Source organism: Saccostrea echinata, unplaced genomic scaffold (assembly GCF_033153115.1).
Source record: "Saccostrea echinata isolate AGI-Se365-2 ecotype Australia unplaced genomic scaffold, CSIRO_AGI_Sech_v1 ptg000046l, whole genome shotgun sequence".
NCBI lineage: Eukaryota > Metazoa > Mollusca > Bivalvia > Ostreida > Ostreidae > Saccostrea > Saccostrea echinata.
Window position 1 is genome coordinate 5402338 of NW_026889795.1, and position 17313 is coordinate 5419650.

Sequence of the window (17313 nt, forward strand, 5' to 3'; positions counted from 1 at the left end):
GCGAGTGAAAAACTTGCAATCTGTATTAACTTACATTAATTAGCAGGATTCTCCATGGGCCGTTAACGTTTAGCGTAGCGGCCCCGCCAGTTACATATAAATTGTTTGGCACCACAGTTAAAAAAATCAGCGTCATAGCTCCGCCATAGTAAAATACAAGCTCCCCAAAAATATAATTCTTGATCAAGAAAATGAATATATAAATTAATAATCAAAATGAAACTCCCGCTATTTTGTAAAACGTACCGCAAATCACAAAATTTTTGCAACATATTATTTAAGCTAGACAATGATATTGTATTTATGAGCTAGATAAAATTTTCTCGAATTGGTTATTATTCTATATTTTTATTGTGGATATTATTTTATTATTTTATACAATCTTTGGTAATGCTATTATATTAATGAAATTCTTGCGTAAAAACATTGCGTTGAAAAACAGATTTACTACGGAAGCCCATTTAGGACCTATCAAAAATATTTTTGAATTCGATATAACGAATTTTCAAATTTGTTTTAAAAAATTTAATTCGTCATAACAATTTCTTCAAATTCGTTGTAATTTGTTAAAACGAATTAATTCGTTTCAATGAATTCTTAATTCGTTTGAACAATTTGTAAACTGTTTTATAACGAATTAAACCGTTTATTCAAATTCAACAATCAGGGCCTATAAAAAAAATATATGAATTCGATATAACGATCTGTCGAATTCGTTTTAACGAATTTGATTTGTTAATAACAAATTAAAGAGTTCGTTTTAACGAATTCAATTCGTTAAAACTAATTTTTGAATTCGTTATAACGACTTCAACAAATTTGTTATAACAGATTAAATTCGTCATAGCGAATTCAAAGAAATTTTTATATCTGATAAATTCGTTATATCGAATTCAAAAATATTTTTTGAAAGGTCCTAAAAAAGCTTCCGTAATTTTCAGTACGGTTGCATTTACAAACCACGGCGTAGGGCTTTGACAGGAACTAGCAATAAACTAAACAGTCATTTAAAAAAAAAACTGACACAATTGTGCAATTCTTATTCTTTTTCATAACAAAAATGTTCCAAAGAACGAGTGTATCATTAGAGATCTAGGAAATTCTAAATGTAAGAGTCATCAGCTAGGCCTTTTATTCCTATAAGTATTATAGCTCATGCATATACCTGCAAAAACATCAAAGTATTAATACAGTACTGAAAGACGGGGACAACAACTTTAAGGATTATATATTCTTCATTACTGGTGAAGATTTTTTATGCACCTGCAAGCCGACTTTAAGTCAAGCTTGAAGGAAGTGTTTGATTTTGTGGTAATCAATAGAATTTAACACAGGTTTCACGAAACTGACACCATTGGAAATCTTTATTTCCCAACATGCTTGTACAATAAATTTCTTCAGAAATTCGTCTTTTTTTCCGAACATCTTTATCACGATAAGCAAAATTACAATTTTTTAAATACTCTAGTGCAAATGTAATTTTTAATATCAATTTTTAAATAAGTTATGTATTTTTTCTTCAGGGATCTAGAAGAGTTACAAGAATACCAGGTCCAGAGCCTACCACAAAAGAGTAATTGAATTTAATAAATTTTAACTTATTTTATATTTGTTTCATAAGCTACGCTGAGTCTGAGGTTCAAGTTTGTTAAACTCATGCTCTCCTGGGCTACTGTCAGTTCACATTGTGTAACAAGATTTTATTTAATGTAAATCTGGAAAAAAAAAATTAAAAATCCATACTAGACACAAAAGTTGCTTGTGACCAGAGAGTTTACAACAACACTGTACCATAGTCATTTGGACAAGGTCAAGCTTACTGATCATGAGTTGAAGTTTTAAATTCTTGTTCTTCTCATGGTTTAATTGAATGACTTTAGAAGATCTTGCTTGCCGTCTGGGTTGATAATGACTATAGGATGTAAAAGGTGATGATATCGAACAGTGATCAATCTCATAAATGCAATAAACAAAATGAATCGAGAACATAACAAAAACATGGATCCTTGGGAACACTAGAGATGGGATCAGGTTCCAAGGAGGAGAAAACATCCCCACCTACCGTGAGCCCTATGTATTGATAAGGCAGACGGAGTACTCTGTTGCCAAATTTAGTATTTAGCGTAGAAAGTCATATGTGTTGATGCCATTTATCTTTCAAAAGTTTTGAGATTTTAAATTTTCTTTAAGTTCTGTGGTGTTTTTGAGAATCCACATTTGATTTACACCACTTCTTAGATATGCTGTATAATATGCCGTGACCCTGAACTCAGTTTATTTGATAAGGTCAGGGTCATATAAGTCAAAAGTGTCAACTAATAAAGATTGGGAAAGTATAAAATTCTAAAAGATTAAACTCTACAGGAGTTTTAGTTTATCATACTTGACACAAAGATTGCTTGTAACCAAGAGATCTGTGACAGCTCTTAGCAATGATTCTTTGTATATGGTCATGGTCAGTTTACCCAGGAGACAGATGGACCTTGGATGATGACCATTTAGAATTAAGACGTAAGATGGTCAGATTCTCAGTTGTAATACAAGGTTGTTTATAACAAGGGGTTACAACCTTCGGCCTAGTACTTGGTACTTGTCAAAAGGTAAATGGACTCTGCAGAATATGACAGCGCTCATTTTAAAGAATGCCCTATTTAGCCCCCCCCCCCCCCCCTTGGACGGTATCATTGTATTAGTCTTGTAATGAATATGTCTAGGTTTCTTTCTTTTTTTTCTTTTTTTATTTGAAGAACTATAAAATGAATAAAATTATTACCTGAAAGACAGGAATCATGGATGTGAAAAAATGTTGGATTTTTTTTTGGGGGGGGGGGGGGGTGAGGTTCATAAAAGCCATGTTTGATTAAATATTTTAACATTATGACTATAGAGATGGGAACCTGTCTGACATTGCACGGGCTGGGAGTCTACATGAGTACCTCCTGGAGCTTCACAAACAGTACGGGGACATCACAGCCTTTTGGATGGGACAGGATATGGTGGTCAGCATCTGTTCTCCGGAACTCTTCAAACAGCACGCATCTGTGTTTGATCGACCACGTACGTTAACCATAAAACTACTTTTATATGCAGCAACTTTTATTCATGTATGATTTGTCGGCTTAAAATTTATTAACACATTTTAATTAATGGAAATATTCTCTACATAACAAAAATTAAATAATTCGTACAAACATTAGTAATTAAGTTGTATAATAGATCCACCTGCATTCTTTCTCATAAACAATTTGCGAATTAAGCAGGCAACAAAGTTGATAATTAATAATTCTCTCTATGTTTTCAATATTTGAAGTTTATATTGATGTCAAACAAGGGCGATTCGTTAATTACCGATTAAGAAATTTTATTTCACTTATCTATGCACTTACAAATTTATTTGAAAAAGAATTATGATTTCACACATAACGAGAATTTAGATTTATTCTAGACCGATAGAAAAATATATATAATTTTTAAACGGTTAGGAAAATTTGTTTTTAAATCAGTAATGAAAAATTGAAATACAGTTCTTTTTTTCTCTCTCATTGAACACCTTAAAATTAATGTAGCTTATTTTATCAATATTTTGTGGTCTTATTGATATTTGAATTATTTGTTTTTAAATCGAATCAATGACCAGCAATTATCACTTAAATTTAAACTGAGTTTGCGGAGACTATGTGTATGTACATGCTTGACCACAGCCCATTGTTCCCCTTAGGTAGAAAACCCTCTCAAATGACATAGAATATACAAAAAATACACAGTCGCAGGTGTCTTCGCGACACGTGTCTCCACCTGTGGCACGTGAGAACAAGTGCCCGCGATTACAAGAGTTAGCGCCATGGTTGAATTTTATCTGAACAGTTTACACTGATTTTTCTAAAATTAAAAGTTGTATTAAATCTTCTCTACTAATTCCAATTCACGTGTCTTTATGAGTTTTACCGAGACTAAAATGTTGAAAAATTATTTAATTTGGGTTTACGGTGGTCACAGAATGTTCAATTTTATTACACAGAATTACACAAACAGTTTTTTTTTTTATTATTCTTTTGATACACGTTTCCAAAACGTCAATTATCGGGAAAATAGGTGTAAACCACAGCATACGTGTTTTCAATATCTGAAAAAAAAATGCGGAAAACTACAGGTTGATTGCTTCCATATCGGAAATCTACGTGGAAACCACTACTGCAGGTTTCCGCGGTTTCCCATATTGGGAAACCTACAGGAAACCACAGGTTGATTGTTTCCATATCGGGAATCTGAGTGGAAACCACTATGTGGTTTCCATAAAATGGAAACTATATGGAAACTACTGATGTCACGATTCCCATATGTTTCCATCGGGTTTCCAAATTTGGGAAACCTGGCTTTTCATCCTGTGAAAGAAATATTGACAACAGAGAAAAATAACATGTACGTGCTCCGGTAAAATCTAAAAGGCACAAAATTTAATCGCAAAAAAATTAAATATTGCATTTGAAATTTCCTCCTTTGAGGCCCTTCCACTGAAAAAGAACCCGATTTTAACGCTTCAATTCGTAATTTAAGTACCTGCTGTAGTCTATGTAATGTCCAGTTATATAAAGAAATAAAACTTATCTATCTTTGGAAGATGTATGTCTCTTATCAAAATGTCAATGAATCTTAATCTCTACATCCTGACCACATCCCAGGGATACATGTTTGCCGTATTTTTTTTTCAAAAACAGCGTCCTTTTTTGAGCTTTTTAAGCCATTCCTTGGAGAGAAGTCGATCCAGTATGCCAACAAGGCAGAAGGTAGAAAACGGAGAAAGTGTTATGATCCAGTCCTGGCCCATGATTATCTACATCACTACTACCCAGCTATACAGGAAGTAAGTATATAATTACCCACATCACTCCAACCCAGCAATACAGGAAGTAAGTATATAATTACCTACATCACTACTACCCAGCAATACAGGAAGTAAGTATATAATTACCTACATCACTACAACCCAGCAATACAGGAAGTAAGTATATACGCGGGTATGTTAAGGCTACACCCAGAGAATCCTACTTGCCTTTACAATATGACGTCATAGTAAGCTGTATGACGTGAACTTTAGAAATAATGATTTCTTAATATCTATCTTTAAAGTTTAATTTCAGGTCCAAGAAAAGAATGGAATCATTCAAAACATAATATAAACTAAATCTTGTCGTTTTTGGGTGGTATAGATAGCTAGTTATTTAGCACGGGGGTTAAATACCAAACCCATGACGTCATAACTATCGATCAAATATTTGCCGAGTGAAATTAAAGGTGATGAGAATTCATGTAAACAAATATATGAAATGGGAGTTTTAAGGCATATACCGTGAATGTTATATGTGATTCATAAGGAATTAAATATTAAGAATCAGGTACGCTGATATATTCTTATGTTTTCTTATAATGAACACAGTCAGTGCTTTGAAATCCCTATCAGCCGTTCCTCTGTCGTTCTATAACAACAAAGATACAAAAGTTCAACACTACGCCGCATTCTTTAAAATATAATTTTTGTTTGTATCGAAAGCTTGTAATTTATAGTACTTGGAAAGTGCTGCTAGAATCGTGTGGTTAACATGAATTGATAAAAATTCCTTGATCGTATGTATAAAATGTAAAAATTTTGGTATGGTTTCATGCAAAACTTTGGAATATTTTTTTCTGTGTCAGGAGCGTAGGATTCTAGCAGCACTTTTCATGGCCCAGTGATGTTTTTACATAATTATTTTCACTAAAAGAAATGAATTATCACCGGGGTAGTGTTGAACTTTTCACTTTTTCATTAAGGCATTTTTTCTATTTATAGACGTCACGTGATGACGTCGTAGTGGAGTGCTTCTTTTAGCCTAAGACTCAATGACGTCTATACAATGGATAATAATAGTAAATGTTTTATCTATGGTTATTCCGATTTATCAATGTTACATTTTACGAAAAAAGTCAAAATTCGGCGAAATATGATCTGGGTACTGCCTTAACATACCTGCGTAATTACCTACATCACTACAACCCAGCAATACAGGAAGTAAGTATATAATTACCTACATCACTACTACCCAGCAATACAGGAAGTAAGTATATAATCACCTACATCACTACTACCCAGCAATACAGGAAGTAAGTATATAATTACCTACATCACTACAACCCAGCAATACAGGAAGTAAGTATATGATTACCTACATCACTACAACCCAGCAATACAGGAAGTAATTATGTAATTACCTATATCACTTCAATCCAGCAATACAGGAAGTAAGTATATAGTTACCTACATCACTACAACCCAGCAATACAGGAAGTAATTATATAATTACCTATATCACTACAACCCAACAATACAGGAAGTAATAATATAATAACTTACATCACTACAACCCAACAATACAGGAAGTAATAATATAATTACCTACATCACTACAACCCAGCATACAGGTAGTAATTATATAATTACCTATCTCACTACAATTAAGCAATACAGGAAGTAATTATATAATTATCTACATCACTTCTACCAAGCTATACGGACGTAAGTACAGGGTGTTTCATAATATATGTCACATTTTTAGACCTAGATATTTTTCTTACCTTTCATATTTCTAATACCAACCATATATCATTTTAAACATCAAATCCTTCATTTTAATTCCACATGAAAAAGGTAAGGAAATCTGAATTATATTGTTTAGTTGTGAGAGAAATGCCGCTGTCATTATTTGAATATTTCATTTTTTTTAAATGGACATAACTTATCTACATATTGCTGAATTATAAAGATGTTTTATCAATACAAATAGCCAGAATTTATTCAGAAGTTGATGAAGGAAAATATTCCAAAAGAAAAGAAGCTTTCTAAGATGCTAATCAGAATGCTTGTGACAAAGTTTAGGACAGGGATGGCAATATGCTAGAAATGACACAATAACCAAGGAAGACTAAGGACTTCATGTGATCAAGAAGGGAAGATTTTCTTGTTGAATTGGGGACTTTAAATAATGCAGCAAACTCCATAGAAAAGTATCAGATAGATGTTTTCAGAAATTGAAACCGGAAATATCAACATTTTGTGTGTGTATTGAGCTTTGAAATATGATATGAAGTTATCAACATACAAATTCTCAATAATGCAACGCCCCAAAGAAAGAGTTTGACCCCTGCGTTTGCAATCTTTAAGCCTTCTTCTGTAAAGGTTTCTCAAGAACAGGGTCTTCAATTCTAGATCCTAAATACTAAATGAGCTCATAAAGAACATCACATAAAATATGTGTCTTACCAAAAATCTGTGACAACAGTTATAAAAAGTTTCATGACCAACTTTCTTTTGTAGTTGAAATAGGCGGAGATGATTAAGAACATGTAATATGAGGTTTTGACGTTGTGAAATTCAACGGAACAAAAATGACGCAATTTAGAAATTTTGCTTACTTTTATTAATGGTTGAGATTTTGTCCAGTGTCTAATATTTTGGTTGGTAATTTTACATAATGAATCTAATGGATACCTGCATTAAATTGATGTTAACACTTGTCTGTATCTTTTTCTTGTGTTTGATATTTTGAAGATTCAAAATTTAACATATATAATGAAACACCCTGTACATGTATATAAGTAAGTTTAAAGTTTGCGAACATGGTCTGTGAGAAATTGAATTATACAATGGTCTCAGTTGAAAAGCCTTTTTTGTGTTTGTGTTTAACGTATTAGAAATTTATAAGCAATTTTTTAAAAAAGGAAGCATTTTTTTCAAAATTGTAATCATATCATTACTTCATTATACTTTTATGTAAAATGCTTGTTTGACTATCATGATGATTTATAATATAAGTTATATCTATCATTTTGCTTGATAAGATTTTTAAAATCACTGTAAGAGATTGCAAAAAGCTGAAATATTAAGAAGTTAGTACATTAAATACCAGTGTCTAAATCGGCAGTGTCTGTTGTCAGACATACTGGCCTCTGTAATCGTGGTACCAAAAAGCTGGACACTTCATCTGCCAGAAAAAAAAACTGTAGGGAAGAGAATTTACATTTATATCTGCCAATTGTAAAAGGTGGATTTACAGTAATCTAAGCGTTTCATTAATCCTGGCGATTTGCTCAGGAACACAAGGCTTAGCTATATAAAATTAGCATTTTACAATGTTAATAAGTTACATTTTGTTGACTTATTCAGTAAAAAAGACTTCTATGTAAAGCGGTAGAGTGAACATATACGGAAAAAAAAACATCCAGTGTTACTTGATTTTGGTGGGTTTTGTTTTTCGCTTTTAAACAAGTAATTACATTAGTCTTTCATTATCCACAGATTTCGGATAACTTGGTGAGGAAGTGGTCAAGTATAGCCAAAGACGAACACATCCCTTTGGCTCAGTACATGAATGGGTTTTCTTTGAAGGCTGTGCTGGTCAGCTTGTTTGGAAGTAAAGCCTGGAGTGATGAACAGATTCTGGAGTTCATCCATCAGCATGACATTGTACGAATACTGATGATTCTTAATGATTGCAATTTGTGAAGGTCATTTTGAATCATTGTAACTCGTACGTCTGAATATTTTAGAGCAGGCAAACCTTAACTGGTTTTCCGGGAGTAATTTTGTGGATAAGTAGTTTATACAGTGATGCACAGACAATTATAGTTTGTATGGATGTAAATTTGTGGGTTATGGTGACCCACATGCCCCCCCCCCCCCCCAAACAAAGATCATTCCAGAGTAATCATTCCTCAATCAAATGAAAGTTCAGAAAAAAGTTTCATAGCTTGTGATTGATCATCTACAAAATTACTTTGGAATAAAAATCACTCTCTTACTGTATATAAGAACTCTGAGGTTGATATCAAAGGATGCTGGAGATTCTCATTTACATCTATGTAGTCTTCGGAGACAAAGTCTTCCAACAATCTGTTGGAATTTAGAGAGGCACTAATTTGTGCTCCTTTATTAACGAATCTGTTTTTATATTCCTTTAAAGCAGTATATATTTTCGTTAAAATGACTTTATTAGCAAATAAACCTATCATGGGGTCGTATTTTGACTGACATATTTCATGCCAATAATTAGGCCTTTATTTTAATTCTAAATTTGACTTTGGATTATTCCGTTTACCTGATTAATACATAGGACTCATGGCATTTCCTCCTCCTAAGCACCTGATACCACGTCTGGAATTTCCAGAGTTCCGAGTTTTATGACCTGTTCACAGGTTATTAATATACATTAATTTGAAATGCTAATGTTTGCTATAAACGAGATTTACTGTAATGGGGATATTCATATATAGTATTTCAGGAGTAATATACTTTTTGTAGGTATGGGGGGAAATGGAGAGAAGACTAACAGATTTACCAGAGGAAGGAAGTTCAAGAATAAAAACTTTTGAGGAAGGTTAAGTATATCTTGAAGTACATGTCTCAGTGGTCATAGGTATTTGGTCCATTAACTTAGAGGTTCTTGGTTCAAATCTCCCTGTGGGCACTCGATGGTGCAATTTATCTGCGTTGACTCAACCCACCTAGCTGAAATAAGTATAAGCTTAAACAAGGAGTAAACCTACAATGGACTGATGTCATATATAGGGGAAGTCAATAAATTTCATCTATTTAGCATCACAGAGAGTGGGTATAAGTTCCGAACCTATGCATCTCATGGCTCAGAGAATGAGTTAAATCTATCTACTAAAGAGAAGTTTTTTTGGCTTCATTCTGTTTTCATACATTTCAATTTAAGGTCAGATGATACGTTTCTCAAATATCTGTTTTGTATACCTTCAAATTATGTGGAAAATATTCAAAATTTTAATAACCTTCTGATTTCTAAACTGATTTTTAATTGTTTTTAAAAAAATGAAATACCAAAAAAATGTGTTATTGGCTAATTAAGTTTTTTCCAAAAGGATTTTATAGGAAAAACATCCTCTGGTATCTTGCACAAATGCCTGGTAAGGTACCTTAATTTTTTGCGAGTAAACATGTTAAAGTAGCAATACCTCAATGACAAAATCTTAGAAAAAATTATATATTATTGAGAAACGTATCGTCTGTCCTTAAAGACTAAAATTTCTTATAATCAATACAAATTCATAATAGCTAACTGACCTTTTTTTTTAATTCTGTTGCTAACTAACATAATAAATAGAAACAATTCTTATTTTTATCACAATGTGAATGGTCAGCTTACATGTATAGAAAATAGAATCTAATTTTGTATGATCAAGGTTTCACATTCAGATACAGTCATTTTATCTAATATGAATGGTTTTGCATATCGTACAACTGTATCAATCTTTGATATAAATACATCTTTACTCAAAGTCCGGGACTTCAGGTAGAAAATGTTCTTTTGAAATATATTTTACAGAGCAAACTTTTGAGCATTTTTCTTATTAAAACTTATAAAACGAATCTTTGTGTACACTTTCATTCCCCAAAAATACTATACCGTATGTGTACTTTTTTTTAACAAATACCAAATTTAGCACAGTTGATGGAAGTTTTCGTGACGTCATAAAATTTAACATTTAGTAATGACATAAATTAATTGCATAAATGGTGCTCATGATTTATCGCCATAGGCGCCAAAATCTGAATCCTGCTAAACTCGTACAGTTGTATGTCAAAAATTCACACTTTCTTTTTCGATGAAGGTCACCCCAACCCCTTCCTCATTTTATGGGAGACGTAGGGATCACAGGAAGACTATGAATCCTTTGTATATCAAAGTTCTTATACCTTCCCCTCCAGAAAGTCCACTTTAAGAAGGGGGAATTATCAATCTCTTGTACGTAAAAAAAAATTGTATTTTTTCTGCAAGCCAATATCCCCTTTTTGAGGGGAGGGCATTCAATCTCTTCTGCATATGAAAAAAGCTGATTGCATTTCTAGGTTGCTTTTATCTCATTAAAAAGTTGGGGGGTTTTTTCCTTTGAAATTTAAAATCTATAAAAAAAAAGAAAGAAAAAAAGAGATTTGCAGACAATGCAATGAACAGAAAAAATTGCTTTTCTGCTCGATATTAATGAAGCAATCGGCTTAAAATGCTAAAAATTGAAGGGGAGAGGCCTAATAGAGGTGTGTCTTTTCCTTTTCAGCAAAAAACAGGATGTCAGAGCAAATTAAGAAAATAATACAGAATCGCAAGAAACTGAAAGACGCAGATGAATATTTGTTCATAGATGCACTACTTGATAGCACCACGGATGAAGACCAGATCTTCTCAGATGTCATTACATTCGTGGTTGGAGGTTACCACACAATAGGAAATCGTAAGAATTATTTTATGGATCTTTTTTGGTCACCCCAGTCACTAAAGTAAAGTAGTGACCTATTGTATACTAGTATGTTTTTGTCAGTCGTGGTGTATCGTGTGTCGTCCGTCGGAAGTAAACTTTTAAACATTTTCACCTTCTTCTTTGGAACTGCTGAACCAGTTTCAACCAATTTTGGCATATACATGTAGCATCTGTGGGTAAAGGGGAAAAAATTATGATTTTCATGGTCACCTGAGGGATGGAGCTAAATCAATCCAAATTAATGCAATCTTCAAAAGATTTCTTTTTTTCTCCAGGACATCAAGCAATCAAACTGTCTATATGATTACATTGAGCATTGAGCCCTCTACCAAAATTGGGAAATTTATGGCTCCAGGGTTAGGGGTCCTGGTGATAGGGTGGGGCTCTATTTATTGTATAGTAAAAAGGCAGCAATTATATAAAAATCTTCTTATCTACCCATAAAGATTTAGCTAACAAATTAAAAGCAGAGTTATGATCAGCAAGAGTATCTCTTTCAAAATTTTGAAATTCATGGCCTCAGGATCAGGGGATCCGTTGTTACGGCTGGGCTTAATAGATCATATATTGAAAATGCATTAATGCTTTTAAAAAACTTCAAAATCTCGGAACATTTAGCAGAAAAACTAGGTGCATGGTTATAATGAGCTATGGTGCCTCTTCCAAAATTGTGAAATGTATGGCCTCAAGATCTGGGATTCTGTTGTTAGGGTGGAACTTCATTGATTATATATAATTCTTTAAAAATCTTCCTTTCTCCCTCTGTCGGTTAAGCAGACAACTGTAGCGCATATAGTGTCTCTTCCAGAATTATGAAATTCATGACCCCAGGGTCAGAGATTCTGGTGTGAGGGCGGGGCTCTATTCATAATACATTGAATATGCCATATTTTTTTTTTTTTTTGAAAATCGTCTTCTCTGTTCCTGCGCAGGTACGTTAAAGCTTCCCGGAGAATATCGCAGTGAACTTTGTGCCTTCACTTCTCTGAACTCCAAATGTATGACTTCATAATTGAAAATGACGTCAAATTACTGCAAATTGGGCTGTTATGATGGGGAGAGTGTCATAAACTTTACACCTTATTTCAATCTGTCGGAAGCTAGTGTTAAATAAACGTGTTTTCATCTTTTTTTAAAATCTTATATATCCGAATATTCTAGATAACTCTGATTTATTACTCTTGCTTAAAAGTCAGCGTGTTCAAAATTTATACAATAATATACGTTTGACAATTTACCCCTTTTTATACCCGTGGATAGAGGTAGAATTTATGATATGTGTATAAAAGAGCCTGGCGCAGGTGATTAATGAGGATTTATTTGAGATCTTTTGTGGAGATCTGTAAGAGGAGTTTTCCCACCTAACTGGATCTTGCTTGGGAAAAATGTGTGATGGCTTTGTTTTAATACAGATGACGATATTGAGTGGAAAATACCCTCAAATTTGTCGGTAAGTTGAATTTATTGTGAATTATTTTGTATCAGAGTAATAGTATAACTTTTCCCAAGCACATTTCGGGTTCACAAGGATGCGACGAGTTTATTCATGTGACAAAATGTTAATAATAATTGTGTTAATCAGTTGCGCCGAAGCGATTAATGTGAAACACTTCAAAAATTATAAATGGCCGTCACGTGATCAACGAAGCCATGTAATAACAACAAGTATGCTTTTATATAGCTAAGAGAACTCTTTACACAAAATGGCTGTACTTAAGTATATAACTTACAAATAAAATCAAAATCGACCTTTGCAATGCAGTGTTATGTTTTGAACGCATTTAAAGCTTCGGGAAGCCTTAACATTGCTGCGTGAGTACTAGTATTTAACGACAAATTAAGTGTATAGTTATGATGATTAAGGTTGGCTCTTATTATTCCTGTATAGTAATAAATAACTCAAGTGACCAGTGAGGCCCTTGGGCTTCTTGTTTATACTAGCCTAAATAAGGGTCTTCCTATGAAAGATATTAGCTGCCTATCCTATTAAAGACAGAAATAAACGGGATATAATAAAAAAAATGATAATTTCACTTGCCCGAACTGAGAATTAACTTGGCCCGGGCAATTGGACAACTATTGTCGATCCCTGTTTCACGTTCCACTTTATTTTACACAGTTCTAACATGGGCAGTATACTTTTTGGCAACTAATCAAGACATACAGGATAAAGTCTACAAAGAGATCAGAAAAGTTCTTGGTAAAGAGGATGTTAACCCCAAATCAGCCAAGGATTTGGTGTAAGTAGATTTACACTCAACATAAATCAGCCAAAGATTTAGCATGGATATATATATATATATATATATATATATATATATATATATATATATATATATATATATATATATATATATATATATATATATATATATAACATTTTTGAAGAAGTTTTCCCATTATATCACAAATATAATATTTTTATCCATATGCCCTGAAAAACTGCTGAATCACGCTGGATATAGTTATATTACACCGGAAACAGTTATATTGCCCTCCCGAACACAGTTATATTCCCTCGCGTGCAAACATTCTGCATCTTAATTAAGTCGGGTTCGAAATTCACAAAGGCAGTTGCTAAGCAAACGTAAACAGTTACGCGAAAATGAAAATGTCCGGACAACGTCTGCGTTTTTTTATGTTCATTTAAATTCAGAGGAACTAGATAGTTTGACTGAGGAGAAAAATTCCGTAAATACAACAAAAGTTATAAACACAAGTGTCAGCGTGCTGAAAACATTCTGCAATGAAACAAGACGGAATATTTCGGAATTATTTATAAAGGAAGAGAAATCTACCTTCATAACTTTCAGCCGTCCCCCGTTATCATTTTAACAACATTGTTAATGATCCTTAGCATTATTATAGAAACTATTAGAACCAACCAATCAGCTATTTTAAAAAAAAAAATTTGCATGATTTTTTCCAGATATTTACACAGGTCCATACCGGTAGTCTTCAATAAATATGTCCGATTTTGGTTTTTTAAAAATGTTATACACCATATATTACATGACTTCTCGGGCAACAATACCAGAATATTTGCCCCTCGGTAACAGGAAAGCCCAGGAGTGTTATGTCGCCCTCTGCCTTCGGCATCGGGCGACATAACACTCCAGGGCTTTCCTGTCACCTCGGGGGCAAATATTCTGGTATGTTGCCCTCGAAACCATGTAATATATGTATAATATATATATATATATATATATATATATTCCTTTATAAAAAATTAGTGTAATTAGGATGTAGAACCTATAGGTTATAGCTAGTACAGACCAAGATTTAGTGTAATAGAATATAGATCCCTGTACAGACAAAGATTTAGTGTAAGTAGGATGTAGACCCCAGTATACAGACAAAGATTTAATGTAAGTAGAATATAGACCCCAGTATACAGACCAAGATTTAATGTAAGTAGAATATAGACCCCAGTATACAGACCAAGATTTAATGTAAGTAGAATATAGACCCCAGTATACAGACCAAGATTTAATGTAAGTAGAATATAGACCCCAGTATACAGACCAAGATTTAATGTAAGTAGAATATAGACCCCAGTATACAGACAAAGATTTAATGTAAGTAGAATATAGACCCCAGTATACAGACAAAGATTTAATGTAAGTAGAATATAGACCCCAGTATAGACAAAGCTTTAGTGTAAGTAGGATGTAGACCCCAAGGTTTAGAGTACGTAGGACATAGACCGCAGTACCGCTTTACCACAAAGTCGGATTTAACCCAAGTACAGTCGGAGATTTATGTACTAAGTAGCATGTAGACCCTGGTACAAATAATTGCATTATATAAGTATGATGCAGACCCCCAAACAGAGAAAGCTTTAGTGAACGTATGATGTAAACATTAATACAGACAAAGATCTAGTGTGTTATGTAGAATGTAGACCCCAATACCAAGATTTAGTTTAAGTAGGATGTAAACCCAAATACAGACAACTATTGAGTGTAAATAAGATGTAAACATTAGTACAGACAAAGATTTAGTGTAAGATGTAAACTCAAATACAGACAAATATTGAGTGTAAATAAGATGTAAACATTAGTACAGACAAAGATTTAGTGTAAGATGTAAACTCAAATACAGACAACTATTGAGTGTAAATAAGATGTAAACATTAGTACAGACAAAGATTTAGTTTAAGTAGGATGTAAACCCAAATACAGACAACTATTGAGTGTAAATAAGATGTAAACATTAGTACAGACAAAGATTTAGTTTAAGTAGGATGTAAACCCAAAGACGGACAACTATTGAGTGTAAATAAGATGTAAACATTAGTACAGACAAAGATTTTTGTGTAAGTGTAACTCCAGAACATGCAAAAGTTTTTAGTGTAAGTGAGATGTGAATACCAATGTAAGATCTACTGTAGGTGTGGCGAAAATTATTTATTTCTTTTTAAGAAATCGATTCAGATTAAAAGATATTTTTAAGGTTTTGTTTGTTATTTTTCTATCGCTATTATTCTTTATGTCTACCTCCTCCATGGCACCTTATCCCATTTCTGTTTTCAGAGGTCCGTGTTGGCTCTGCTCATAAATAGAATTGTTTGAATGAACTTTTGAGAATAATAACTGTTCGTTATTTTTACATTTCATCTGACACATTAGATGTCTCATTTTCATTATTTGAATTGGGCTGAAATATCTTTGGCATTAATACTGTATTGTAGGCAAGAACCACACAATCTCTACTCACCGACATTTCATCAGTTGAGAAGGGCAATTTGACATTAGGTTCTTAATCCATGTAGTTTTATTTTTGCTAGGTACCTACACCAAGTTATTGACGAAACTTTAAGGTGTGCTGTAGTGGCTCCTTGGGCTGGCAGGTATCAGGATATCGACTCGGAACTCGGAGGACATAAAATTCCAAAAAATGTAAGACACCTGACTTTCATGATCTAAGGAGGTATGTTCATGAAAAATTGCTTAAGAAATGTTGTTATTATAGGGTGTAGAAAATTCAAATTAGGTTAACTGTTGATATGAACTGATGAAGCTCTAGTTACATTTAAGGTCATGTTCCTCAATGATATATAATTTTTTCCAAGAATTTGTCATAGAAGTATTGCTACTTTAACAAGTTTCCTCACAAAAAATTAAGGAACCTAACCAGGCATTTGTTCAAGATTACAGAAGATGTTATTAACTATATAATCCTATTGGGAATCAACAGTATTGAAAATATTACAATTTTTGTGTCTTTATCTACTTACACATTTTGAAAGATTTTAAAAATCACAAGAAAATTATAGTTATGATTAATTTGTTGTATATTAATGACGAGATACAAAACAGATATTCGAGCATCGTGTCCTCTCCTTAAGACATTTTGAAAACAGTTTAAATATCACAAGACAATGATAATTATGATGAATTTCTTGTGTATTACGAAGAGATACAAAAAAAATAGATATTCGAGCAATGTGTCGTCAGACCTTAAGTACATGTTTCAATCAGATGCATCTGTTTCACAAAAGGATCTTGCATCACTTTCAGACTCCTGTAATTCATGCTCTTGGTGTAAGTCTACAGAATGAGAAGTACTACCCTGTTCCCAACAAGTAAGTAATACCACCTTCCCAAGAAGTAAGATTAATCTGTGTTTCAAAAATACAATATGACAAGGATGATCAGCGATGACCAAAACTCAAAAGATCACCTTGATTGTTCTATATGTTATCATTCATTTTTTATAAATTAGGCCAAACCACCAAGAGAATGTCTTGTTAGTTTGCATCTCAGATGCAATGTCTATGCAAGTACATATACAGCACGTAAAATAGGGCTAATAATTACTTATGAATAAACATGTTCCTAAAACTTTTTTCTGGAAAATGTACGGCACATGCAGCATCTGAAGCACATTTAAGAGTGTACATCAGTAGAATGCATCATCCATGATATGAACAGGGCTTGGAAATGGACTAGTTAAAAAGAAACAAAACCTGTTCAATAATCTGAAGTATTCGGGTCAAAT

General features: G+C 33.0%; 1 protein-coding gene across 1 annotated transcript in view; it reads left to right on the forward strand.

Moving 5' to 3' along the window:
- The window catches only part of LOC133202185 (cytochrome P450 20A1-like), a 35052-nt gene that overhangs the window by 13358 nt on the left and 4381 nt on the right, over positions 1–17313 (forward strand). Inside the window, exons 2-10 of the mRNA XM_061337961.1 lie at positions 1524–1573; positions 2888–3057; positions 4716–4861; positions 8330–8497; positions 9332–9407; positions 11110–11283; positions 13430–13550; positions 16100–16211; positions 16833–16897. Coding sequence (XP_061193945.1) covers positions 1524–1573; positions 2888–3057; positions 4716–4861; positions 8330–8497; positions 9332–9407; positions 11110–11283; positions 13430–13550; positions 16100–16211; positions 16833–16897 — 1082 coding nt within the window. The remainder of the gene's footprint in view (positions 1–1523; positions 1574–2887; positions 3058–4715; positions 4862–8329; positions 8498–9331; positions 9408–11109; positions 11284–13429; positions 13551–16099; positions 16212–16832; positions 16898–17313) is intronic.